A 27,893-nucleotide genomic window follows, 5' to 3' on the forward strand; every position below is an offset into this window, starting at 1 on the left:
AACGTAGCAATGTGAACTTTCCCATCGGGAAAGCATTGCTTCCGTTGCTGCGTTCCTCTCATTGGAGCGGAACGTAAGCTATTTTAGGCTCCATGTGAACCGAGCCTTACTCATTGCGACAGAAAGCTATGTGAACATCAGTCCTTTACCGTTCCAGCCAGTGTTCAATCAAGGTTAAACCAATATTTAGGCATAATCGATCAAGAATATATTTTTTTTCTTCTGACATACATTTCTATTTAATTCAGTAAGTTTGTCTAATTTATGAAACCCATTGCATTGTGCATGTCGAGCTGTAGGATGCTGTGACTGCAACCTGCATTTCCAGTTTCACAGATTGCACTGCTAAGCTACAAGTTACACCTCTAAGTATGGCAGAACACGTTCGCCGGTGAAAATGCGCTGCTTGGGAGTAGTGGGAATGATGTGGGCTGTTTACGACTACCCTATACTTTCCCATAGTACCTTTTTTTTTTCTACCCTAAGCCCCGAAGTCAGGTTGGACATGACGGCCGATCAGAACTGAACACCACCTGGGCCATTCTCTCTCTCCCCCCCCCCCCCCCCCCCGCCCCCCATTAAAGACACAGTTCCGTGCAGCCATTTTATTTTGCATTAGTCAGTGTAGGGAGAGATGCTGCTGTAGTGAGAGATAGTCTGATATTTTGCTGCGTAATTGCTTCCTAGGTGTTCTTCTACTTGCAGTTCACCACTGACATTGACCCTGCTGTACTGATTTGTCATTGTTTTTTGTGGTTTGTTGTTGCAACACGACATCCATAAACAGTGTAGTGTGTGGCTGCGTCACTGTTATAGCCCACCCTCACTGCATTTAAGTGATTGACATTTGTGACAAAACGTGTCACACTGACACCTGTATGGCCAACCATACTGCGTGTTATCGGTGATATCAGTGATTCAAAAAATAATTTCATTGGTGACATTACCCCTTGGCTGGTAACTGCCTGCTGTGTGATCAACGTGTAGAGTTAGTGTCAAATCAACATCTGTGTGAGCATACTGTTTTATCAGTGATCTCAATGTGTCAAATAGTGTCACAGAAAGCGGTGATAGTACCCCTTTGCTGCAGTGGTCACTGTCTGCTGTGTGATCAATGTTACACCAACATCCATGTGACCGTACTATGTGTTCTTATTGTTGCTCACAGTGTGTCAAAAAAACGAACAAAAAAAAAAGCGCAGAGGTACTAGGAGTTGTGGTGGTGCGTCATCCCGTGGGTGTGGTATATGTGATCTTCTGCAGAAGAAAAGTATTAGTTCCCAGAATGCAGAAGAGGTGGCTGACTGGCTCACTCAGCATTCTACCTCTTCTGCTGCCAATGTTTCCACACACATCTCTGCTGTGGTCAACTGCAACCCAACTCCAACTCCACCACCGCAGCAGCCCCTCAAATTAAATTAGATTGCTCAGATGAGCTATTTCCCCAGGCATACACAGTTCCCATTTACTTCTAGTGGTACTAGACTGACTCAAAAAGGCTTATTAATATGCAAATACTTATTTATGTGTGCTGACAGTTCAAAAGCCTTCTGTATCCTGTGTCAACAGCAACTTAGTCGTGGGAAGACCAACACCCATGTAGGAACAATTTGTAATGTATTAAATAATTTCAAAATGTTAAAAATCTGCCTGATGCATGCAAGTAGTAAAAAAAAAAAGTGTAAATCATTTCAAATGTAAAACATTTGTCTGGTGCATGTCAGTAGTAATAGAAATATATTGCAATGTATTAAATTAGTTAAAATGTAAAAACTTTGCTTGTAACACCAGGCCTTATGCCCACCTTTGCCACTTCCTACTAACATTAGGGAGACAAGTAGAAAAAGGCAGCAGTGATGGGCTCACGAGTAGTCATGATTCCATAAGGACTCGAATTCATGATTTAAATGATGCTTAATTGCCGTCATCCCCAGTGAGCTCCAAACAGCTTGCACACGTCCTATTGCACCCGTTGCAAGCCTCACCACCACGCACTTCCTCCTTCCGGCTTGAAGGAGGAAGTGCACGTAGTGAGGCTTGCAAAATGTCCATTAGGATGCATGCAAGCTGTTTGGAGCACAGGGAGGATGACGGACTTGTGGGTAACTAAAGCCTCGTCATCCAGCCGCACAGCTGAGGCAGTTAAGCCTCATCACAAATTCGAGGCCTTAGGGACTCGTGACTACTCGTGAGCCCACCACTGAAAGTCAGAGAGTGCACTCAATGTGTGTATATAAATACTTGGCCAGCCAGCCAAGGTCAGATCTTACCTTTAGGATGTGCTGAAGTTACCAATATGGGTATGCCAGCATATACACTTGTGTCCCTTTTAAGCTAGGGACAAGGTTTGTAGTGGTGTCACTCCTGTAGCCTTTCCTGCTCCGTCAGGTCCTGCTCTACTTCCACTCACCCTTGTCTCTATCAGTCACAAGCTGACTACACTACAGTCACAAGCTAACCGTGCCTCTATTAATCACACTGACTGCGCTAGCTGCTTCATGAAGGAGGCTGGGGATGCGGTAATGTAATCTCCCCTGTGTGTCAGGGGTGTCTGGAGTCAAGCCGATAGCTTGTCAGTGGCGAGCGGAGCCTGCACACTGTGGGTGCTTGCTTGCTGACAGCGTGCATGGAGGAGGTGGTATCGGTAAAATATTTTTCCTGATGGTGGGATATTTATTTCCCCTATGAAATGCGTTGCCATAATAACAAATGAACTATTCACTCTTGCACCCACTACTGACTCTGTGTCCTCCATACTCATACCAATAGATGTAAATTCATAATCAAAGCTTTTGTCTTTAGTTCATAATAGATATTTACAATGAAACTGTTATTGCTTTTTATTTTACTCAAGATCTCCAACCATGGCTGGTGGATTGTTTGCTGTAAGCAAGCAATATTTTGAATATCTTGGAACTTATGACATGGGAATGGAAGTCTGGGGAGGTGAAAACCTGGAACTGTCATTTAGGGTAGGTATGAAGTGAAAGTAAATGACTACTCTGCGTGTGCTATAGTATAATTCATGAAACAATATTTGTAGGGGTTCAAGCTCCCAACTGTTTACAAAGCTCTGTCCAGTGTGGTTCCTCCATACTTGGGTACACTCCTCTTTAGATACCATACTATATGAAATATAGGCTCTGCTAATTTTTTTTTCTTCTATCCTCCCCAGTCACCTTTTCTTACTCCCACATACAGGATTTCTCATGTGCCTCTCTCGGCCCTCAAACTCTCTCTTTGGCCTGGTGCACACCAGAGGAGTTTTTCTGAGCGTTTTGAGTTTTTAAATCTGCTGCTAATGTTATCCTATGTGTCTGTGCACACTGGAGCAATGAGGTTTTGTAAAAAAAAAACCCATAGCATTACATTGGGGAGAGCTTTTGAAACCTCTACCGCCCAAACGCTAGAGGTTTTAAAAGCTCTTCCCAATGTAATGCTATGGGTTTTTTTTTTTTTACAAAACCTCATTGCTCCAGTGTGCACAGACACATAGGATAACATTAGCAGCAGATTTAAAAACTCAAAACGCTCAGAAAAACTCCTCTGGTGAGGACCAGGCCTCTCTATCTGAATCAGTGACACTTTGCAGTCTTTGATTTACAAACACAAAGTAAAAACTGCCTTCTTCAGACAGAAATATCAAGTGCATTGTAGAAGACTGTTAATCCTCCGTTGCTTCCAACTAAGCTATGTATAAAGTTCACAGCTGCATCCTATATTCTCACCTATTTATTTAACTTGTGTGTTAAATACTTACTAGTACAGCACTGTGACTAATGTAGACACTAAATTAACCACTTCACACCATGCATTGATGGTGCATGTGCATTTCTGCAAAATAGACGTTTATTAACTGTCCTATTTGCAATAAAAAGGAATGCACATTTGGGTTTGCTTAGCATTTTAATTTTTCTCCAGTCACAGTTGTGGGACATTATTGCTTTTTATGTGGCAAGGCTAATGGCCTATTATTATACATTTATATACGTTATTTTCTGAAACTTTGATAAACAAGTTGCTGTACAAGTGTTCTCTTTTTTTTTTCCTTGTCTCATCCAGATTGTTTTGATAAGTCAAAGGAATGTATATTTAAACTATGCATTAGGGCCCATATGCAATTACCTTTTTTCTCCTGAGTTTTCTCCTAAGTGATATTTTTAAACTTGCCAGTAAAATGCCTTTTAAACCACCAGCAAGCAAGAAAGTACTCAACATAATTTTGATAGTGCTCTTTCATCTACTTTGTGGTACTTTTTTTTCAATTGCAGAGTGCTAAAAAGTTATTCCTACAGTAATAGAAGATTAAAAATGATCTCCTAGGAGAAAACGAAGGAGAAAGTGTTAATTGCATATGGCCCTTTGTGTCTTCTTGTCATTCTCTTTATTCCTCATCATCCCACATTCGGAATAGGACTTTAAAAGAAAAATTGTTGGGGGGAAGGAATTGTGGGTAATTAGAGAGAGCTTGGAACACTGCCTGGCTGAATTTCTCCATATTGTTGAATTCTTCTAATATACATTTTGAATTACAGTAAGCGTAAGAACTGCAAGTAGAATAACCTGGAATAACCATATACAGTAGAGTACCTTACAACTTTGTTACTGACCACTTTTGTTTGCTTTCTGAGGTATTGGAAAATGCATACTTGCCCTTATAGGCTAATACCTGATTTTTAAAAGAAACCTGTGCCAGACTTACAGGTAGAAGCTGGATATATAGAACACACTATGCACTGACGGGTTATGTTGTTCAAAAGTTGCATTTAAAAATCGCCAGTACATGAGGAACACACAAAAGCACTGAGTCAGGCAAGGTGAAGGTACAATAAAGCTCCTGAGCTTCACTGAAGTGCTCACACCTATAGTGAGTCTGGTAAAGGTATGCTTTTCTGACCCTCGTATTGCAGTGCTGTAGACAGGTGGTGATGCATTAAGGTTTGCTTTGGGTAGTGTAGCAGGGCTAATGTATGCCTGTCAACCTTTCATAAACAACCATCTGTTCAATAAAATTGATTTTGCAGCGCCTGCTAAGATCATTTAACCATTTATATACTTAGTTTTGAGATATATGTATATTTTTTTTTCATTTGCTTAATTTTAAAATTTTGGCCAGGTAGATAAATGTTTAACTCTGTTTTTACCTCCCTTGTCAAATGTATGACATTTAGAGTATGCACACACTGACTAGTTTTTTGTTAATTTGGGCAGTTGACAAGTAACCTTTATACCTGTCACTGCTGCAGCTATGACTTGGTGAGATATGACATGATCAGAATAAGATGAATGCCTTTTGTTATATTTGTTTTCCATACATAACAGGTGTGGCAGTGTGGTGGCACATTAGAGATCCACCCTTGTTCTCATGTTGGACATGTCTTTCCCAAGAAAGCACCTTATGCTAGACCAAACTTTCTACAAAATACTGCTCGTGCTGCTGAGGTGTGGATGGATCATTATAAAGAACATTTTTACAACCGAAATCCACCTGCAAGAAAGGTAAGTCAGAAATAAGTGGACGGTAACTCCCTAAAATTTCTCAAAGTTTAAAGAGAATCTGTATTGTTAAAATCGCACAAAAGTAAACATACCAGTGCGTTAGGGGACATCTCCTATTACCCTCTGTCACAATTTCGCTGCTCCCCGCCGCATTAAAAGTGGTTAAAAGCGGTTTTAAAAAGTTTGTTTATAAACAAACAAAATGACCACCAAAACAGGAAGTAGGTTGATGTACAGTATGTCCACACATAGAAAATACATCCATACACAAGCAGGCTGTATACAGCCTTCCTTTTTAATCTCAAGAGATCATTTGTGTGTTTCTTTCCCCCTGCAGCTATCTTCCACTGAAGTGTCAGGCTGTTTCTTCCTGCAGAGTGCAGGCAGCTGTGCCTGTATGTAATTCCTCAGTATGTGAAAGCCCAGCCAGCTCAGAGGAGGATTTATCCAGCTTGTAAAAGATAATAGAGCAGAGAGAAGCTGCACTAATCTAAATAACACACAGGCAGTGTGCAGAGAGGGGCCTGGAGGGGGGAGATGCATCACAGAACCACAACACTGAAGAACTTGGCAGCCTTCCAGACACAGGCTGACAAGAGAGAGATAAGTTGATTTATTACAGAGATGGTGATAGTAAAACGTGCTGCAGTAAGCCAGAACACATTAGAATAGATTTTGGAACTTGTAGGATGGAAGAAAACCGGATGAAATTTTTGTTACGGAGTCTCTTTAAAATGCAGTATGCCAAATTAGAAATTCACCATCCCTTAGGGCCTGTTTCCATTACACGTGGATTCTGGATGCAGAAAAACTGACTCCAATAAAAGCCTATGGGCCTGTTTCCACTAATTGTGATTTTTCTGATGAAGATTTCCCATAGGCATTCATTGGAGTCAGTTTTCTGCATCCACAATCCGTGTGTAGTGGAAATAGGCCCTTACTGAAAATGGATATTTTGGTTTGTGTTGGTGACCTGAATACAAATTAATGGTGTTCTTTAAAGGGAACCTAAAGCCAAAGGGAAAAAAAAAGTTCCACTTACCTGGGGCTTCTATCGGCCCCCTGCCGACATCCTGTGCCTGCGGCAGGTCAAGACGTTCCTCAGGTCCCCCGGCACGGCTCAGATTTGATTTCTAGCGACTGCCCAGTTGATGACCGCTGCACCTGTGTGGGCCTGGCCACGCTCGCATCCTCGTTCATACTTACGCCATGTCCTGCGCATGCACAGTACAAGCTTTCTTGTACTACGCATGCACAGGACAGCTGCATCGGTGTGTACGAGGACACAGCCAGGCCTGCACAAGCCGTGGTTGGGGACCTGAGGATCGTGTTGGCCTGCCGCGGGCACAGGACTTTGCAGGGGGCCAGTAGGAGCCCCAGGTAAGTGAAACTACTTTTCCCCTTGGCTTTAGGTTCCCTTAAAATAAATTATACTTTTACAATGAAATGTTGTTTAATGGCCAATTTGTTTTACATAAGCACAGTATAAGAGTTAAATATTAAACTAAACACACATAAACTACAAAAGTGATGTGGTACAGTAATGTGATTTGTTTGTTTTTTTCCTTACTCTCATTTTTATTGATTTTTTTTTTTTTTGCAAAATAAATGGTTTACATAGTAACAAGTAATAACAACAATAACAAGAAATAAAGTATGAGACCTTCATATTTTAAAATTTTAAATCTAATTAAAAACTTTGAATGCCAAGGGGAAACTGAGAGCTGAGTAATAGACTGACCAAACTGTTTGTGTGCAGGCATGAGGACAATAGATGACATGTGATCTGTTCTTTTTTTAAAGTGTAACTGTCGAGCATAAAATCAAAAATCAATTCTTTATTTTTATCAGATAAACAAGTAATAAGGATTCTAACCAGGCAATCCAAAAGTTAAAATCACTATTACTTTTCTTGTTGATAGATGATCTTTCACCAGTTTACCCGACTCTTGTTTGGTACACACAACATTTAATACACAAAAAGGAAGTTTCCGGGGGATGCTGGGTTGTCCTTATTTGCTTCTATGCTTCCCCTCAGACTTAATTAATCCAGCCTGGTTCACTGAAGCCTTTTTCCCTCCTGTTTTCCCCTCCCACACCTCTGTTCCTCTCTGATTGGCCAATATTTATCATGCTGAGACAATGCACTTTCTATAGTGAAGGGTGGGCATAACAGGCAGAGGAAAGTAAGGGAGGAAATTACATCAGGATTGGATTCAAAATGACCACAGATAAAATGGGAAATGCTAATAAGGATTTTCTTTTTTTTTACTGTAGAAAAATCACTAAAATCAAAACTTGGACAGTGCAATACATATGTTATGTAAGTAGAACAAGTATTTATCTACTTATATATGTGGGTTTTTTTCTGAGATGGTATGGCTGACAGCTCCTTTTGAGGGCTCGTTTCCACTATAGCGAATCCGCATGCGGGCACTCCATGCGGATTCGCATACTTAATGTTAGTGGATGGGGCTGTTTCCACGTGTGCGGCGGCGGCGGCGTTTTTCGGTGCGGGGAAAATCTGCACGACAGGGTCGTGCAGATTCGCGTGCGGCAGGAATGCGGGCGAATCGCCGCTAATGTATTCAATAGGGAAATCGCATGCGGCTTTGTCATGCGGATTTCCCCGCGATTTCGCATGAAAGCCAATGGAACTTAACACAGGCAGTGACATGGTTAAATTCGCATGGCTCCTTGCCATGCGAAATCGCGGGTAAATCTGCATGCGGAAACGCAGCCGCATGCGATTTCTTCAGCGGTGGAATCCAGGCGATTCCGCACCGCTACAGTGGAAACAAGCCCTCAATGCTTGGAATTACAAACTGATATAGCATGATATTGCGTTGTTGTAAAGATAAACATTACATTCAGGGTGCAATTATTTTACTTGAGGCAGTACTCAAAATGTTATTATAATCCTAAATGGAAATCCTAAGTCCATAAATAACCCTGCAGTGCCTGCTAATCAGATTTTACAGACCTGCATATCAGTTAGTTCAGTGCTCACTTTCTTTCTTGGCAGCTACACTTACTGCTGATCTGCTGATTGCTATGTTAATTAAAACTTCTGTATCAGTATTTTAATCATGAATAGAAAAAATTAAAACTATAGATTTTCTGTAAGCCATTCAGGTAAATAAAACTGAATATTTAAATCAGTCTACTGTAATTAAACAAATCAGCAGAATTCAGATTTGTTAAAGAGGTATATTTAAAATAGGAAATTGATTTTCTGTGGCAATTTGCATCTACCATCCCAGGTAATCCAAGGGAGAGGGGCAAAAACTTAGTGGTAGAGTTTACCAGCTCATCATTAAATTTCAAAGGATCAGACTCTTTCATTGGCAATCATTTTTTTTATTTTCTCAAAGTAACAAAGTTTTTAAGACTTGTTCGGATGAACATCGTTCCATATCACTACGGCTGACATACGCAACGGACCACTGGCCACTGTGGATGGATGGATTAGGACACCATTCAAATGAGCCCTGGGCGGGGGGGGGGGGGGGACATATGTAACACTTGGGTGGTGGCAAGGAAGGTGGCACTAGGCTTTTTCCGGATAGATTATACTGAATACTGAAATCTATTGTCGATAAGTCTGTGGTGTATGACCAGGCAACAGATCTCTTTTTGATCAGAGAGATATCTCTCTCTTGGCCCATCGCCTGATGTATGGGCACTTTCAGAATATTGAACAAAGCTGTTTGACACACACATGCTGAATTGTGATATACCTCCCAGATCAGGGAAGTGTATTATTTGTACATTCATTGTCCATGATTCATATAAGCATACAGTTCTGAATATTTGCAATATAAACTGTATTTCCATTAGCATTTGGGTACCAATGGCAATTTTTTTTTAATTTTTTTTACTTTCAGGAAAAATATGGAGATATTTCTGAACGCAAAGTGATCAGAGAGAGATTGCAGTGCAATAGTTTTGATTGGTACTTGGCAAATGTTTTTCCAGAGTTGCATGTACCTGAAGATCGTCCTGGCTGGCATGGAGCGGTAGGTGTATTTAATAGAATAATAGTCTCACCAATCCTAGAACACCGTTCCATCTGTCTCGTAGGCAGATGGCAGAGAATGCTTCAGTACCTAGCTTGAAAAAAGCTTGTAATAAAGCAGGCTATACGTGCTGAAGTCTCTGAATCCCTCTCCTGTATGTGGTCAGTGACTGTGGAAGTACTCGTACACCTCTTCCTCCTCTGAACCACGTGTGCCGCCAATAGGCTCTGCTTACACGTTTCGCCTTGTAGCATGGGGCTTTCTCAAAGCTTGCACAGATGACTTTGTTGAGGCAAGGCATTTAGGAATCCTTCTTGAAAGTTAAAAGTACTTCTTAAAGTGTACCCCAGCGGAAGCTCGGGTACAAAATGAGATACTTGCCGAAAGAGAGTGAATCCTCAGACTCCTATTGAGGCTTTCATCAGTGCTCTGATGTCCCCCTCACTGAGCGTGGCTCCACAGAAGATTGACGACAAGGCATTGCCACCAGTCATATCAGGTTCTCTTCCATCAGTGTGGCTGCGCATGCGCAGTGAGCCGAAGCAGCTAGTGTACGAGCAGCTTCGTGCTACTGCTCTTGCACAGCCAGGCTCGTGCGGCTACTTCATGGCCACGCTTGTAAGAGGAGTGCAGCCTCGATGTGGAGGGAGGCTGCACTGAGTAAGCGGGAACATAGAATCCTGAGGCTTCCCTCTCTTTGGGTAAATATCTTTTTTAACCCTTTGGCTCAGGTTCCCTTTAAGCCACAATAACAGATGACAGATGAACACTTTCTGCATTAGACATTACACCCACCCCAAAAAAAGAATGTTCAAGTCTTTTGCAGACCTTTGAATAACCGCGAAGGAATTGGCACCTATTCAGGCTGCAACTGAAATGATTACCAACACAGGTGTGCAATGCGCCACCTCCCCTATAGACTTAAATACACTCCTTAAATTAAAAACTATGCACTAAACTAGATAAATTCAATGCAAACTGATGCACATGAATGCAGCTAACCATAAGTAGACGCACATTTTTGTACAACAGGTGGAGATGGTAGCACTTCCAAGTGCAGGCTGCACCCTAATTGCCAAGCTGCATAGATGTGCAGAGCCCAACACATGGGCAGATTACACAATTTGCATTTAAAACAGATGCGACAAATGGAGGACATTAGCTTCCAAAAACAGCTTACGCGCAGATTGTTCAGTATTACTCTTCCATCTCATTGAGGTGCCCTCACAGAAGAGACCTACCCTCTAACATAAAAACAGTGTAAACCTGGGGCAACTAGCCATAAAATGGTCTACACATCTTCTAGAGAACAGCGAAAAATTGGCAGCGCTCCTAATCGGGATGCAACTGAAATGACTACCAACAGAGGTGTGCAGTGCCCCCTAGAGACTTAAATATACACCTTGAATTCAAAACAGATGAAAACTATCAATTTCAGTTGCAGCCTGAATAGGAGCGCTGCCAATTCCTTCGCCATTCTTTAGAAAATGTGTAAACCATTTTATGGCTTGCTGCTCCAGGTTTACACTGTGTTTAATTATTAGTTTGAGGTTAGGTCTCTTCTGTAAGGACCCTTCAGCGTAGTAGAAGAGTCTACTGCTGAACAATCTGAGCGCAAACTGTTTATTGGAAGCCAACGTCCTCTATTTGTTGCATCTGTTTTGAATGCAAGATGTGTAATCTGCACATCTATGCAGCTAGTCAATTTGGGTGCAGCCTGCATTTGGAAGCGCTGCCATCTCCTCCTGTTGTTAGACATTGCAGTTTCATTTATCTCTAGAGGCTTGTATTGCTGAGGACTTAGTGAGAACAAGAATGGGCTTGTTGCGGTTGAATAAGTCTTTATATCTGTTGTATATATTACCGGCATATGTAAAAACCTTCTTGATTTTTTTTCTTCTAGGTACGAAGTATGGGCATATCATCTGAATGTCTAGATTATAATGCCCCAGATCATAATCCTACTGGGGCGCATTTGTCTCTGTTTGGATGCCATGGGCAAGGTGGCAATCAGGTATGCAATACTATGCAATGCTCATGCAGACAGCAGGGCAAACAAAGATGGTGAAATATACTGGTACAGGTTAATAAAATGATCATGAAAAATTGTAAGAATACATTGGCACAAAAACATTATTAAAGGGACACTTAAGTCAAACAAAAAAAATGAGTTTTACTCACCTGGGGCTTCCAATAGCCCGCTGCAGCTGTCCGGTGCCCTCGCCATCTCCCTCCGATCCTCCTGGCCCCGCCGGCAGCCACTTCCTGTTTCGGTGACCGGAGCTGACAGGCTGGGGACGCGAGTGATTCTTCGCGTTCCTGGCCACAATAGCGCCATCTATGCTGCTATAGCATATATCATATACCATATAGCAGCATAGAGGGTGCTAATGTGTCTGGGAATGCAAAGAATCACTCGCGTCCCCAGCCTGTCAGCTCCTGTCACCGAAACAGGAAGTGGCTGCTGGCGGGGCCAGGAGGATCGGAGGGAGACAGCAAGGGCACCGGACAGCTGCAGGGGGCTATTGGAAGCCCTATGTGAGTAAAACTCTTTTTTTTTTTTTTTTTGACTTAAGTGTCCCTTTAAGAAATAATAAACATGTCTTTAACGTACACTTCTTTCCTGTAATTGCATTTCATTGTTGTAGACTGAGATGGGCATGTGCCATTTGCACTAGTGTGTCCTCTGCTCCCTCTATATGTAAAGCCAGATACACCATAGGCTGTCTTGGCACTGATTTGCAGCTCCTTGCTGAGGTGTCCCCACAAGCATCTAACTCCACTAGCTAGGCGGGACTAACAGCTCAAATGACGGCATTTGTGGTGGGATCTAGGTGCGTAAGTGCACATGACATAGGTAGCTTGCACACCTGGAAAAGCACCATCCATGCTGAATGATTTTTTTTATAGGTTATTGAGCATTGTGCTGGGATTCAAAAGATCTCGTTTGGAGAAAGCCTTTCTTACGTTCATGTATTACAACAGCACGGCTGTCTGGTAAATGAGTTCAGGTGCTGAACTGACCTATCTGTGGTCTAGACTTGTTACTCATTGAAAACATTTTGCAGTTCATGAAAAAAAATATGACAAAGGGAACTGTGAACTGTTGAGCAGCTGAAATCCTGAATTAGACAAAAATTGGTCAACATTTCAGAACTGTGAGAATTGCTTTCCTCGGTTTCAAAATGTTTTCATAGTTTTGGTAAAGGAAGAGGTGATGCAACACAGTGGTAATCATGACCATGTCTCAACTTCTTTATAATGTGTTGCTGGCATTAAGTTAAAAATTGGCATAGATTTTCTAATACTGACTATTGTAACACTGCTTGTGTAGTTATCTCCACTTTCCATAGTGTAATGTATGATGAAGGAACAGATGTGCATAAAACCTTGCAAAGTGTCTATACACTTTAACTGACATGTGTAATATAATAATATACTGTTTGTTTTTTCCCCCAGTTTTTTGAATTTACAACAAACCGAGAGATTCGCTTTAATTCTGTAACAGAACTGTGTGCAGAAGTACCTGAGCATCAGACCTCTATAGGAATGAGACATTGTCCTAAGGATGGCAGTCCTGTTCCAGAAAATATCATTTGGGAGTTTAGAGATGTATGTATTTAGAAGCTTTATTTTATAGTGTATATTATGAATACCAGCGCATGGTTGACCATCGACTGAATAGCAGTACTACAGAAAATATTCTCTCACGCGCTCTCTCTCTCTCTCTCTCTCTCTCTCTCTCTCTCTCCCCCCCCCCCCCCCCCCCTATATAATACAATGTTACTTGTTTACATAAACCTGGGGGGCACTTAACTCGGCGGGGGGGGGGGCCTCTATATCCTAAAGAGGCTTCCTTGTTCTCCTTAGCAGGGCGTTCCAGCACTTGTTCACCTGAAAGTCCATTTGTCAGCGATTGTCTCTGGTCCTGCACAGGCACACTAGCTGGTTTCCCTTGGGTGCCGGCGGAAATGGCCAAGCCCAATCAGGTTTACTCTACTGCACAGGCGTGAGCCACCTACGTAGGAGAGTAGACCGAATCAGGTTCTGTTTCTGCTGTAGCCCATGCGGTAGCAATTTCAAAAAGTGGATATACGTTGCTCTTAAGAGCATATGGAAGATGGTGCTAACCTCAATTATTGAAGCTTGCTTACATCCCTTTGCGGGGAGACGGGTCGTGGCGTATAGTTTGGACTAGATTGGAGTGCATTCTCCCTACACTACACTGAGCAGGGAGGAAATTAAGCTGCAGCACTGGCCATAAAGAGTTGATCTCTCATAACAGGGAGGAGGGTCAGGCGATCTTCTCTGGGCTGGGAAAGCAATTCCCACTCTGGAAGCTGCAAGGAACTTAAGGTATCAACCAGCCAGGTGTTTTAACCTTCTGGCTGTCATGCCCAAGTTATCTTGTGTGAGATAACTTAGCACAGTGGTGCCGCAGCCAACTTTACTCGTCATGCCTCCCCCAGCTGACCTGCCGTCAATGCAGAGGAGTGCTTTACGATTTACCTACTCGGTTTGCTGCATCTGGTGTCCTGTTCCTTCCAGGAGCTGTACTGCATGCAGACAACCTCCTCCGGGTCCCATTCATATGTCATGTGATCGGGGCCTGGATGATGATGTCTGCACACAGCACAGCTCCTAGAAGTAAGAAAGTGATGCAGTGAACAGAGCAGCTAACTATAAAATTGCTCCCTGGGCTACTCTACATTTGGTGGCTACCTGGCTGGGGGAGGCAGGACAAGTAAAGCCAGCTATGGCACTGTAGCATCTGGATAGAAAAAATAAGTCAGCGGCCAAAAAGGTTAAATGTATTTACTGCAAAACTAGAGACATGCAATGCAAAAAAAAAGCTTTGAGCATTCCTACTCAAAACAAATTTACAGTCACGTGCATTAAAAATGGGAAGTTAAACTAGAGCTTAAAGGGATACTGTAGGGGGGTCGGGGGAAATGAGCTGAACTTACCCGGGGCTTCTAATGGTCCCCCGCAGACATCCTGTGTTGGCGCAGCCACTCACCGATGCTCCGACCCCGCCTCCAGTTCACTTCTGGAATTTCTGACTTTAAAGTCAGAAAACCACTGCGCCTGCACGCCCGTGTCCTCGCTCCCGCTGATGTTACCAGGAGTGTACTGCGCAGACACAGACCATACTGGGTCTGCGCTGTGCGCTCTTGATGACATCAGCGGGATCGAGGACATGGCAACGCAGGCGCAGTGGTTTTCAGACTGTAAAGTCTGAAATTCCAGAAGTGAACCGGAGGCGGGGCCGGAGCATCGGTGAGTGGCTGCGTCAACACAGGATGTCTGCGGGGGACAGTTAGAAGCCCCGGGTAAGTTCAACTCATTTTCCCCTGACCCCCCTACAGTATCCCTTATAGCTGTTGGCTAACTATAGAATGTAACTGAATGTATCGGTTTTATTTGTTTCAGGATGGAACAATCTATCATCCACAATCAGGAAAGTGTATGAGTTCATACCGCACATCAGAGGGCAGAGGAGATGTGCAGATGATGCCTTGTAATTCTGTTGATAAAAACCAGCTTTGGAAGTTTGAAAGGTAGAAAGAATGGATAGAATTTGAAAATATGAACAAAGGACTGATGAGCAATTACCTCAGCTCTAAGGAAGCTCTTGAACATTGAGTAAAAAGTGATGTAAACGCATCAACACAGATGAGTTTTCCGGACTTCATATGAAAAACATATCTAGTCAATAAGCAGTGGATTTCTGCATAAGTGCCTTTATAGACAGGATGTGATGCTGTAGGCTCTTTGCTGGTTTGAGAGTTGCCTAATGGTACATCACAAACTTGTTGACTGCAGTTCTCTTTTTCTTTAATTTATGTTTACTTCATCTGCAAGCTATGTCCATCTGTACAGGGTATATTGGTTTGCTGAAAAATAGATGTAATGGTCTGTATGTTCACCATATTTATAAAAGCCATGTGAGGGACCATGTGCGGTTATTCACCCATGGCAATGCCAACCAACCATACTATAATAGTTTTACTGAAATCACAACAGTCTATAAGTAAAGTGTAGCTAGTTTTTTTTTTTTTTTTTTTTTTTTTTTTAGGCTTTCTGTAAATGGTTTTGAAAATGTGTTTCAATCATGACTTGTCGCGCATCATAATGCAGGTCTGTAGCCTGGCCACAACCAGGGAACATTGCAGATGTTTAGATTTCCGAATATACAGGGCAAGTAGAGAAGGTCAATGAGATGCCAATAATTTTGTCTGACAAGCAAATGCAAAGCAAATTGTATACATCTTAGAATCTGACCCATTAGAATTGTGAAGCCATGTATTTCATTGGCTTAATTCCAAGCTGCATACGATTTTTATTAAATTTGCATACAAGCCAGAATTAAAGGGACCATGAGCAGTGCCATAGATTGAAATCTGGACTTATTTGGTGCTTCCTCCAGCCCCCATAGCCCGCGAGATGCCCCGCCTCCTTTTGGTCCTTTCCGTTGTACGACTGGCGGTTCCGGAGACTTCGGCTGAAGTCATGTGCCCCCGGCCATCTTCACGCTGGTCACTGTAAGCTTCCTGGGCATGTGCGGTTCAGTCTTTAGCGAACTGCGCAGGTGGAGGACGATTACAGTGACGAAATTGCCGGATTACCGGAGCCACCAGCAGGACCATGGGAGGGACCAAAAGGATGCAAGGGTACCTCACGGGCTACGGGGGCTGCAGGAAACACCAGGTAAGTCTTGATTACATTTCTATGGCACTGCTCAGGGCCCCTTTAACTTAACACTGTGGATTGGAGTCAGCGGTTCGACGCCTACACCGCCAAACAGGCCTTTGGGGAATACACTGTTACTATGTGGTATTCCCGTTCTGGCAGCCGTCCAAACAGAGTGTGACACGCGCTTGTGGTCACTTCCTGTTTTGGAAATATGGAAGTGCACAGAAGCGTATTGTAAAAGATAAGCTTCCGCACATGCACGCTGCACAGTCAACTTTTTACAAAACCCTGCGTCGCCATAGACTTACATGACTTCTGGTCCAAAGTAAATCGGCGCAGGAGCCATGCAGTAACGTAGGTATGCGCTCGCATTAGGGCACTTCCAACGCAGCGTTCTGCAATGTAGGGAGGGTGAACCCTCCCATAGACTTTCATTGGCAGAGGGCGTGGTGCAGTAAATTTACCGCAATGCACCACCCCTGTGTGAAAGGGCACTAAAGGTATGTAACATGTGCAGCCAGCACCTTATGACTTTGACTCCATGTATATGAAGCTATGTCTCATTTTGTTTTTTAATACTTTAGGTTCACTTTAATTTGGATTTCTTGTGTACTTACATATTTGCATTATTAATATACCTGTAATGAATCTGAAATGTAGCATATATCAGTGCTATGTATGCTCATGTAGCATACATCAGTGCAGAGATCCATTGTTACTGGATACTAAAAATACTGTGTATTATATCTATACTGCATTGCCCTGTACAACTTTTTTCTTGTGCAGAGAGAACGAAATGCTAATAATTCCAACTTTCATGCACATTTAATGCAAATTGTATGCAGCTTGGAACTGGGTGAATTAATTGTACTTCTGATAAGTTTGATGTGATCATTTCCAAGATGCATACAATTTGCATGCAAATTGGAATTATTAGCATCCCATGCACCATTTCTATACTTGAGACGAATGTAATATCTGTTCAGGTAAATGGACCAGTTCTGTTGGATCAGCAGTCGTTGCTCTATCCCAAACTTACTTTCTGCACATGTAAGAACAGGGGTGTAACTAGACTTAATAGGGCTCCCCTTGCAAAAATGATAGCACGGGGCCCCCTTTGTCCCGGAACCCCACAGGATTGGAAGTCGTCCAAAGGCAGCAGAGCGTGTTCTCTGGAACCAGGAAAAACGTACACATGCTCCTGCACACGGAAGAATGGGGCGGGGGGGGGGTTCTTTGCTAATTGGCTGCACTTGCGGTTGGAGAGAGGGAGGTGGAGGGGCCTCTGGGCCCCCCAGCAATGGCAGAGGTTGCAGGGGTGATTGATATGCCCATGTGTAAGAAACTGTTGGTGTCTGCAGCTGGCACATGGTTCAAATGTTGCCTGACTGTGACCCTAGTGATACTCAGTGGGAATGGGCCGTAACAGCTTCCAGGTCAGCCCACTGTTAAACTAATATCGTCCTTTTGAGCCATGACATTACCTTGCACATCAATTGTCCCTTCAGCTATATCTAGCAGCAACTGATATATTTCAGTTCTGGCCAAATCTTGTCAGAACTGGCAGGAATCGTTGTAAGAAGAAAATGGTGAGCTTCTTAGAGGAACTGATGGCGAGGTAAGTATGTAATATTCATTTGCAGGTACATCATGTGTTTATTTTACATAAGTTTACCTGGTTGAGGTTCCCTTTAAGGCCCAAACTCTGTGAGGTTATGGTCAAGGATCATATGCTATGTTAGCAGTGTCAGATTCAGTCATAGTCATAATCCAAACAATGATGTGAGGCGGAACCAACCAGAAAGGCAGAGCTGCATGCTGTGGGCAGTCAGGTACAAGGCTTTTACAGCAACAAATAGAAAAGTTATACACGCTATTTGAGTAATTTGAGTACTTTTTTGCTTGGGGGGGGGGCATAGAAGGTATTTTATTAGGTGCAAAAACGTTTCCTGTGGTTTACACAAACTTATTACAGAAAATGCAATCAAATGTGTACACAAACCTAAAAAAGAGCTACACTACTATACTTATACAAGTATATACTTATATAAGTATACTATACTTTTTGCAAAATGGAACCTTTTATATGCTTTGTCACAAAGGGATATCACTTTAGCGTGGTTCATGCTAGGTCACAGAGAATATACTGCACCACTCTGGAGTTCAGTCTCTGGATCAGACGTATACCATTTGATTGAATGAATGGCCGCGTTTCCACTGTCTGAAAGGACGGTGCAGTTGTTTTTTTTTCGCATAGCAATAATACAGCAGATAAAATCGGATACATTAAAAACAGATGTGTGTTACATAGGAAAGCATGGGTCTGATGTGTGTGTCCTTTGTTCTGCCCTCAGAACCTAGTATGGACTGAGGAAGGAATTGGGGTATTTTGTTGTCTATTTCAGGGCAACTTATCTGAAGCCTGGGCCACTTACTGATAACATTTCCTCATCATTATCCCGTGTCACACAATGCATTAGAAAATACATAAAAATTATTAAAAGTTCTAATAAGTGATAACTATTAGACACTCCCATACTGATCCCCCTACATTTTCCAATTGAAATCAGAATACATTTTAGATACAGTATTCGTTTGAGTTGGATGCTTTCAAGAGTTTTCCTGAAACTGAAACGCCAGTAAATTTTCTTACTTATTACTTAGCCTCTAAGATGGAGGGAGTAGGTTAGATTTACATTTAGGCTTGGTCCACACACAAATCTGTACATTTCTGGTCCAGTCCACTACTGTCCTGTCTTTTATGCATCAGTTTTCTATCAGTTACCTAACTGGACCAGAAATGTACACCTTTCATGTGTAAACACACCCATAGAAACACTTATAAAATTGACCAGACCAGAAATGTACGGATTTATGTGTGAACATATCCATAAAACACATAAAAAACTGATGCAAACTTTCAAAAACTGACCGGACTGGACACCTTTTTATGTGTGAACCAAGCCTTAAAGCTTTTTGTGTTTTTTCAGGTAATATGGAGGAGGGCTTGTTCCAATTTTTTTAACTGGCAACATTAGAAAATGTAGCTACCATGTAAAAATTATTCAGGGATTTTAATGAGTTCATAAAGTAAAGACAAAGTTATGAAGAAGGGGACTCTGTTTTTTTAAATATAATATTACTTTACATTATTGACAATATCATATGTATTTCTTTAATAGTGCTAAAATTGTTTGGTTATAATCTTCAATTTCTCTTCCATCCTGAGATAAACACCAACACTCACTCCTGTGCTTACTCATAAGACAGACATTGGGTGAGTCATGGGCTGTGGGTGTTATTAGCAACATGATATCCTCTTTTTCACAGTATGCAGCATATGACTGAGTTGTAATCCAGGATAGCTATGAACTTTTCTTTTTCACATTTGTATCAAAAATAAACACCTTGTGTGACATGCTAGGACTTTCAAGTTTTGTAAGATTAGTGGCTGCATTTCGTAAGTGTATTGGAAACATAGGTGATGTCAATAAGTACTGGCATGGAAATAAGAGGATGAGGAGGTCAAGGTGCCATTTCGATATCCAACAAGATCATTTATATATCCAACAAGATTAGTTCCATAATATTGTCCCAAGTTTTTAAATGTGCTGTGGATCCCATCAACAAAAGTTTTGTGAAATGTGTGCCAACAAGGATGACATGCAGAAGACAATTTGAGCCTTCCCGTTGCCCATCTTCTCAAAGTAGAGCTATCAACGATTCCAAAGTGCAAATAATGGCGTTAGTGATTTAAAAAGTAGGTACCAAAATTGTTATAGGTACAATTGGTTGATTAGCATGATCATGTCCTGTACGTAATGCCTGTCATCATTCCAAAATTATTTTTATCTGGCAGCTACATTTTAAGTTTGAACTTTTTCTTCAGACAACTTTTTTTAAATGTTGACGTTTGAGAAAATGGCTTTTAATATGATTTATGAAAAAACACTAGTATGCTTCTATCCTCTTTTTATCAATCTGTAACATTGAGCGTTGATAAAAAAAGCAGACAGAAGCACACTAATGGCTCGTTTCCATATAGCGCTCATTCAGGCGTGCCTATGGAAACGTGATTGCAGGGACAGCAGACAGTGCATAGACTGCACTGTCTGCCATTTCCATTCATGTGCTGCGATTCACCACTGAATCGCAGCACATGGTTGCCTGCATTTCAGGGCGATTGCGTTCGCGATCCCATTCGGTACAATGAATAGGATTGCAAGCTCTGCGCCCAACATCCCCCCCCCCCCAGCAGTTACACATGTGGAATTCAGCCCTGCAATTTTAGTAAAATTTTGGAAAACTAGCTTATAAATCAGTCAACCTACAAAGAAAAAAGTTTGGTATGATTTAAACATTCTACCGACAAGTAATCAAAGAAATATTCTGACGATACAGTACAAAAGAAGTATTAAACATAGAGCTAAAATGTGTAAACTACACATCAATATAACTACGATTACTCAAGCAAAGTAAAGCTTCACTGATGGATCAACTTCAAAATAAAGATTCAAATGATTACTCTTGTCTATTGTAATAGCTTCTCTTTCAAACACGGTTTTCTCCCAGTTTTTGAAATAACTTATTTTTAAATATTCTGTCATGGTGCTGTTTGCAATGGATGTACCTCATAGAATAAGCAATCTCCAAACAATATGTAAATGCCAAGAAAACTGATGGACATCCCCATGTAACAAAATAGTTACATATTTTTTTATATAAGTACAGAAGAAGAATCTAGTCAATCTGTCTGCTTGCGTCAATGTATAAAACTTTCAATGCAACTTGATATGCATAAATATGGTGCACAGGTTTCTGGAAAGTCTAATGCACTAAGCTTAAATATTTGTATTTGTTTTAATTTTGTAGAGAGGGTGTGGGTAAGTTAAGGGACCTGTACACATTTTCTTGTACAATGGTGGTCCTTTGGTTGTTTCTCCTAAGTAAAATGTTAACTGATGATCAATGAATGAAGTGTGAAATACTGCTGTTGGGTGTAAATGTACTGTAAAGAATGATAAAGGCTGTAGAATGACCTTTTAAACTACTGACTGTGATTTTAATAATTGTAATAATCGCAACCTGCAAATGAAAACATATTTTTTAAATTCTGTTAAAAAGGACATTTCCGGAAAATAAATGATTTTTCCAAGATAGTGTTTTTTATTTAATACATTCTTGGTGCAGGTTTGACTGATATACAGGTTGGTCCATACGTCTGTGGATACTCTGAAAAGTTTATTTTACATGTTTACTGAAAACCTATTCAAATTACAGTAAAGTAATGAATGTTTACAAGGTGAAGACTCTCATGTTTAATTTGAGGGGATCTACATACATATTGCAGGAAGGGTTTAGGAATTAAAGCTCTTAGCACCCTATTTTTAAAGAAAACAAAAAGTAATTAGACATTTGACTCCGAGCCTATATCTAATATTTGACCCTGAACAAGCATGTAGATTAGGTGTTTCTGACTGAAGTCTGAATAGATTAGATGCATGCTTTTTTCAGGTGTGTGATTTAGACACTACCGCAGCCAAAGTGATCAGCAGGACTGCCAGGCAACTGATCTTAATTAAAAGGAAATAAATATGGCAGCCTCTGTATCACTCTCAGTTCATGACAGGTGTCCTTTAGTGAAACAAAAAATGTTTGTGACAAGCAAAATTGCCATTTGAGTGCATCAGATGTATTTTCTAGATCCTATAACATCATTAAACCACTAATGAATCAATGTAATTTATATGTAAAAATACCCATTCCAACAAAAAACATTCTAATAATAATATTATTATTATCAATAATAATAATTATTAAAAAAAGGTTCTTCATCCCTATGTGGAATCAGTTTCAAGTAAAAACTGACAACTCGTAATAGGCAGCTCTAAATTAATATAGCAGCGCCAGTGTTCTCCCCAGAATTTTTTTCCAGCCGGGTGGCATGAAATAGTAGCCGGGTGGCATGAAAAACTAGCCGGGTGGGTCGAGATGAAAATGCAGGGCAACTCTGCTTACAGCATAGGAGGAGGTGAAGAGGTGAGCCGATGACAGCCGGGTGGTCACCAAATCTAGCCGGGTGGAGTACCCGGCTAAAAGAGCCTGGGGAGAACACTGAGCGCCCTTCAATTAACTCGTTTGGCTCTTTTCGAAATAGGCAGCTCTAAATTAATATAGCAGCGCCCTTCAATTAACTCGTTTGGCTCTTTTCAAAAACTGACAACTTGACAATTGAAAAAAATGAAGACTGAAGGGCTCGTTCACACTACAAGAGCCTTTCTAAGCGCTTATGATTTTAAAGCTCTTGCTAATATTAGCCTATGTGAGTGTTCACACTGGAGTGATGTGATTTTGTAAAAAAAAAACCCATAGCACTGCATTAGCTAGAGGTTTTGAAATCTTTTGCATTTAAAAAGCTCTTGTAGTGTGAATCAGCCGGGCTAATTCACACTACAAGAGCTTTTTAAACGCCAGAGATTTTAAAAGCTCTTGCGAATGCAATGCTATGGGGGATATTTACAAAATCACATCGCTCCAGTGTGAACACTTACATAGGCTAACATTAGCAAGAGCTTTAAAATCACAAGCGCTTAGAAAAGCACTTGTAATGTCAACGAGCCCTAAGGAGCCAAAGTAAATTACTGTTCGTGATGCCTGCAAGAATCCAAGGCTGATACTACGTGCATCATATTAAACATATAGACAAAATAAAATAGCTAAAATGTATAGGTTCATATTAAAAATGATGAAAATGAAAGATGAAGGATGTCTTGCAGCAAGGATATATATGTTACGGCCAGAACCCGCAGTGTGGCCACTTCTAGAGGCAGTGTGAAAGCCGGCGGCTTCATCTATTACATTGCCGCCGGCTATATTTCATTAAATTAAGCAAGTTGTCATCAATTTGGCCGCAGCGAGATGGCGTAAACATTACATTTCTCACATTGGCCGCTGCGCTGCGGCCACTTCGCATATTGGCCGGCCAGAACCCGAAGTGGCCGGCCAGAACTAGAAGTGGCCACACTTCGGGTTCTGGCCGTAACATATACATGTAGAGAGTGGACAAAAATGAAATGTATACATTGGGCTCTATTCACAAAACTTCTCATAAATTACTTATCACCTAGTTGATAAAAATAACCTTTCAGCACATTCACAAGCAAAATAATCACTCAAAGTAAATTGTTCCTGATTACTTTATTTCAATATTACTTTTCTTACCTTAATTACGTTATATTTTTATCTTTGGGAGCTTAAAAAGTAACATAGATAAGGTGTAAACAGGTGAAAAAGCTTTGTGAATCCTGCCCATAGAGTAATAGCCAAACAGAGACCCTATGGATAACACATGATGCTGCCCACCTCACCCTAACATGTTTCATGGCCCCATTTCCTGAGGAAACCTGTAAAAAGAAATTGTTTACTTTCCATGGATAAGTAGGGGGCTTTATAGAGCCTCTTATAATTCTTTCCACGTTATAGTGCCCTTTTAATTGACGTTTCATATTTGTCTCCCTTCTAAGAAAGTTGTCTTAAACAGAATGGGAATACAAAAAATCTTATGCGCTTAGGATATTAAAGGAATACTATCGATGTATGCATTTATTTTTAAATGCTGTATGTTGTAGCACACATTATGGCAAGTACTAGGAGCAATTTGATTCCTCACACAGCTGTTCTTTTCAGCTGTAAAATCCTCCGTCAGTTTTGGCGTCAGTGTTGGATACAAAATGTATCTAATACTGAGCTCCCAGAGGGCTAGACCATGTCTCTACAAAGGGGAGATGCTATCAACTCCTCAGTTTATAGTTTAATTATCACCTTGCTGAAAGAATCTTGTTGATATGGTGGTAAGGGGTTAAAGATTCTAGCAATGTGTGTTTATTATCTTTGCTTCTCTTGACTGATAAAGATACTAATAATGCTAATTGTAGACAGTGGTCTGCCCCTCCCAGCAGCTTGTAAAGTGGATGCAGCCTGGAGTGAATGCCTCAAGCAGGCAGCCAGTCTGAGTGTAAACACATACTCCTGGTATAGCTAGTTATATTCCAGCAATATTACAGCTCATTTAGTTACCTGCTACCACCTCAGATCAGCCTATTTCTCCTCAGGTCTCCTGCATGCTGTGAGTGACACAGTGAAATATATTTGTGAGCTGTGTGACAGAGTAACCAAGCAGCTCAGGGTGACCCAAACTACTATGAGCTGTGTGAGAAATGAATTTTTAAGCAGGGATAGTGAGAGAGAGAGACCTGGGTGAATAAATAAAGTGCCCTTAGCATTAGTGGTAATGCAGTGTTCTCCCCAGGATCAAACAAGTGGGCGGGCCGCCCGGGTAAATTCAATTACCGCCCGGCTGGCTGCATTCCTGTTGTCATAACCGGTGCCCGGCTATCGCGCTGGGCACTCTCGCAAAAAAAAAAAAAAAACAACAACAAGCAGCGCTGCTCCTGAAGCTGCACAGTTCCGTGCACGAGATCTCGCGCTTCCCGGCGAGCTCGTGCATTAATTGGCCGAGCAGTAGAGGCGGGACCATCGCGTGAGGCTGAAGACTGTCTCTTCAGAGACCTCCATGCAGAACAGTGGTAGGAGGCGGCGCCCGAGCGAGGCAGCCGACACAGTTCAGAGGCGCACATTAAGGCTGTCTGCGTGCACGGACACTAACAGGCTGACAGGCCGTGTGAATGAAGTTGCGGGCGGACGGGTTGTCGGGGGCTATTTGGGAGCTAGCTATTTATTGCAGGGAATAAAAAAAAAAAACACAGAACGATTTAAAAAAACACCTCAGTGTTCTCCCCAGGCTGCGAGCAGTGTGGAGTAGGGGAATGCCCACAAGTGCAGTAGCTGGCGTCACTGGCTCTCGGCTGTCTCAAACGCTAGAGCACAAGCCTGCCGCCTGATCCACGTTGTCTCATGTCCTCTCTCCGATGCTGCACATACTTTTTAGTGTGCACAGCATCGGAGGGAGGAAGGGAGGACATGAGACAACGTGGATCAGGCGGCAGGCTTGTGCTCTAGCGTTTGAGACAGCCGAAAGCCAGTGACGCTGAATTTGCCACCGCCTGAGGAGCTGGTTGAGCGGGGGGGGGATTGAGGCCAGACCCCAGCTACTGCACTTGTGGGCATTCCCCTACTCCACACTGCTCGCAGCCTGGGGTGTTTTTTTAAATCGTTCTGCATTCCCCTACCTCACACTGTGCGCAAAGCACACTGCCGCCCAGCCTAACCACTAGCCCACCAGCCTGACCACCTCCCCACTAGCCCACCAGCCCAATCACCACTTCACTAGCTCACCAGCCTGACCACCTCCCCACTAGCCCACCAGCCTGACCACCTCCCCACTAGCCCACCAGCCTGACAACCCACCCCACTAGCCTGACCACTAGCCCACCAGCCTCACCACCTCCCCACTAGCCCAATCACCTCCCCACTAGCTCACCAGCCTGACCACCTCCCCACTAGCTCACCAGCCTAATCACCTCCCCACTAGCTCACCAGCCTGACAACCCACCCCACTAGCCTGACCACTAGCCCACCAGCCTGACCACCAGCCTGACAACCCACCCCACTAGCCCACCAGCCTCACCACCTCCCCACTAGCCCACCAGCCCAATCACCACCCCGCTAGCTCACCAGCCTGACCACCTCCCCAATAGCCCTCCAACCTGACCACCCACCCCACTAGCCCACCAGCCTGACCACCTCCCTACTAGCCACCAGCCTGACCAAAAGCCTACCCTAGACCTACCTACCCACTTACTCAACCCACCAGCCTGACTTACCCACCCACACCACTTTGGTGTTACCCTTCTTTTCCACCCAGCATGACCTTAGGGCCCTTTTCCACTACCTGCGATCCGCTTCAGAAAGCGGATCGCAGCCGTTTTGATGAGCACCGTGATAACATGTAAATCACGGTGCTCATTTCCCACTAGCTTCCGTCATATTTTTCTGAATCACAATTGTCGGGCGATCGTGCTCCGTTCCCAGCAGCTACTGTATATGGAGCAATCACGGGTAGTGTAAAGTGTAGGTTGCGTGATCGCAGCGCATTTGCGATCACACTACCTAGTGGAAAAGGGCCCTGACTTCCCCACCCGGCTACTTTTTCATGCCACCCGGCTGAAAAAAAATTCTGGGGAGAACCCTGCAATGTGTACACTAATATAGAGTATTAAAAAAAAAAAGTCGTTTCAATCGCTAGTACTCCTTTAAATCTAAATTATGCAAACGTGGTTCAAGTTCTTACTACTGCTGTGTCAAACAATAATCACTTTCGTATCTCCAATAAAAGTCTGCGCTCACAATCAATGGTATAAAAAGAGTTATCTCACAGTCCTTATTCCAATAGTTCCACAGATCGTCCCAAGTAGAGTTCGCACCGTGTATTGAGGACGTGTAATTCCAGCTCGTATTAGCCAAGGATCTCAACAAAGCACTGTAACTGAAAGACGCTAACATAGTGTAAAACAAGCGTATTTAATAAACAAAAGTATTGCACTCACAAGCGGTGGGTTATAAAATGCATATCTAGTACAGATGTAGTCCCCAGGCGACTGCTCTGAATGATGCCGCCTCGGATCCACGCCACCCCGCCTGTGCTCCTCGCGTTACTCCACTCACTCTGTCTCGTTGCCAGTCACGTGTGCCGTAGCTCCGCCCTATGCATTTTGTCAGGATCTGACTCATCAGGGGCTGACGGCACACGGAAGACCGGCATCTAAAAAGCCTCCCTCTCTCTGCTACGCTGTGCATTCAAAATAAGTTTATTAAAAGAATAAAAAAACAAAAAAAATGCAAAACGCAATGTCCTCCACTTCCATCAGTCTGAGCTGTCACTTTACAAAAACACAGCCTAAGCTAATACAATTCTATACTCCAAATCCCATATCGGTCGCAATCCCCCTATTCACATACAATCCCATGCAATTCAGATTATATACACAGATTAGGCAAACTCCAATTCTAGACAATAAAACAAATAAAACCTTACATTAATCGGCTCATATTTTTTTACCAATACTCTATGCATTATTATTATAACAATTTATATCCAAATCCACGTTTAATCCTTGTGTAGTTGAGGAGGGGAACACTGAGAGCCCAATATAGTGTAGTATATTTTGAAGACGATGGGTATAGAAGAAAAAGTATAATATACTCACAAGTCTGGGTTACCGTATCAGGCAACCACTTAGTAGGCAGGTGGGGAGTATAAACCTGTCTCCACTCAGGATTAAGAAGTCACTCTCTGTAGATCGGAGAAAGGAACCAAGTTCCCTCCACCAGGAGTGGACACACTTATTGTACAGTAGTACAGAGGCGCCAGAAGGATAAAAGTAGGATAAAATGTTTTAAAAGCGAGCAATGGGTTTTTTTTGGGGTGGACTTCCCTCCCCCAAGCAGACACACAAAAATGTTGCTTAAAGGGACTCCGAGCAGTGCAGAAACTATGGAAAGATGCATACCATTTTGAAGCTCTTTCTCCTCTTTCCAACGATCTATAAACCGCTGCCCTACGCCTTTTAGTTTTCACTATTTTCGCAATCGAAATTGCAGCTGCCGCGATTTCGATCACAAAAGTATCAAACTAAAAGGCGTAGGGCGGCGGTTTATGTGTCGTTTGGAAAGAGGAGAAAGAGAGCTTCAAAATTGTATGCATCTTTCCATAGTTGCTTG

General features: G+C 42.3%; 1 protein-coding gene across 2 annotated transcripts in view; it reads left to right on the forward strand.

The window, feature by feature from the left end:
• Nucleotides 1–15,560, forward strand: part of GALNT4 (polypeptide N-acetylgalactosaminyltransferase 4) — a 74,832-nt gene extending 59,272 nt beyond the window's left edge. For both annotated transcript variants that reach the window (XM_068236657.1, XM_068236658.1), the window contains exons 6-11: nt 2,855–2,972; nt 5,323–5,499; nt 9,387–9,518; nt 11,422–11,532; nt 12,978–13,130; nt 14,952–15,560. In XM_068236657.1, the coding sequence (XP_068092758.1) occupies nt 2,855–2,972; nt 5,323–5,499; nt 9,387–9,518; nt 11,422–11,532; nt 12,978–13,130; nt 14,952–15,083 (823 nt within the window). In that variant the 3' untranslated portion in view covers nt 15,084–15,560. The remainder of the gene's footprint in view (nt 1–2,854; nt 2,973–5,322; nt 5,500–9,386; nt 9,519–11,421; nt 11,533–12,977; nt 13,131–14,951) is intronic.
• Nucleotides 15,561–27,893: the final 12,333 nt, after the last annotated feature.

This window comes from Hyperolius riggenbachi, chromosome 5 (genome assembly GCF_040937935.1).
Source record: "Hyperolius riggenbachi isolate aHypRig1 chromosome 5, aHypRig1.pri, whole genome shotgun sequence".
NCBI classification, from domain to species: domain Eukaryota; kingdom Metazoa; phylum Chordata; class Amphibia; order Anura; family Hyperoliidae; genus Hyperolius; species Hyperolius riggenbachi.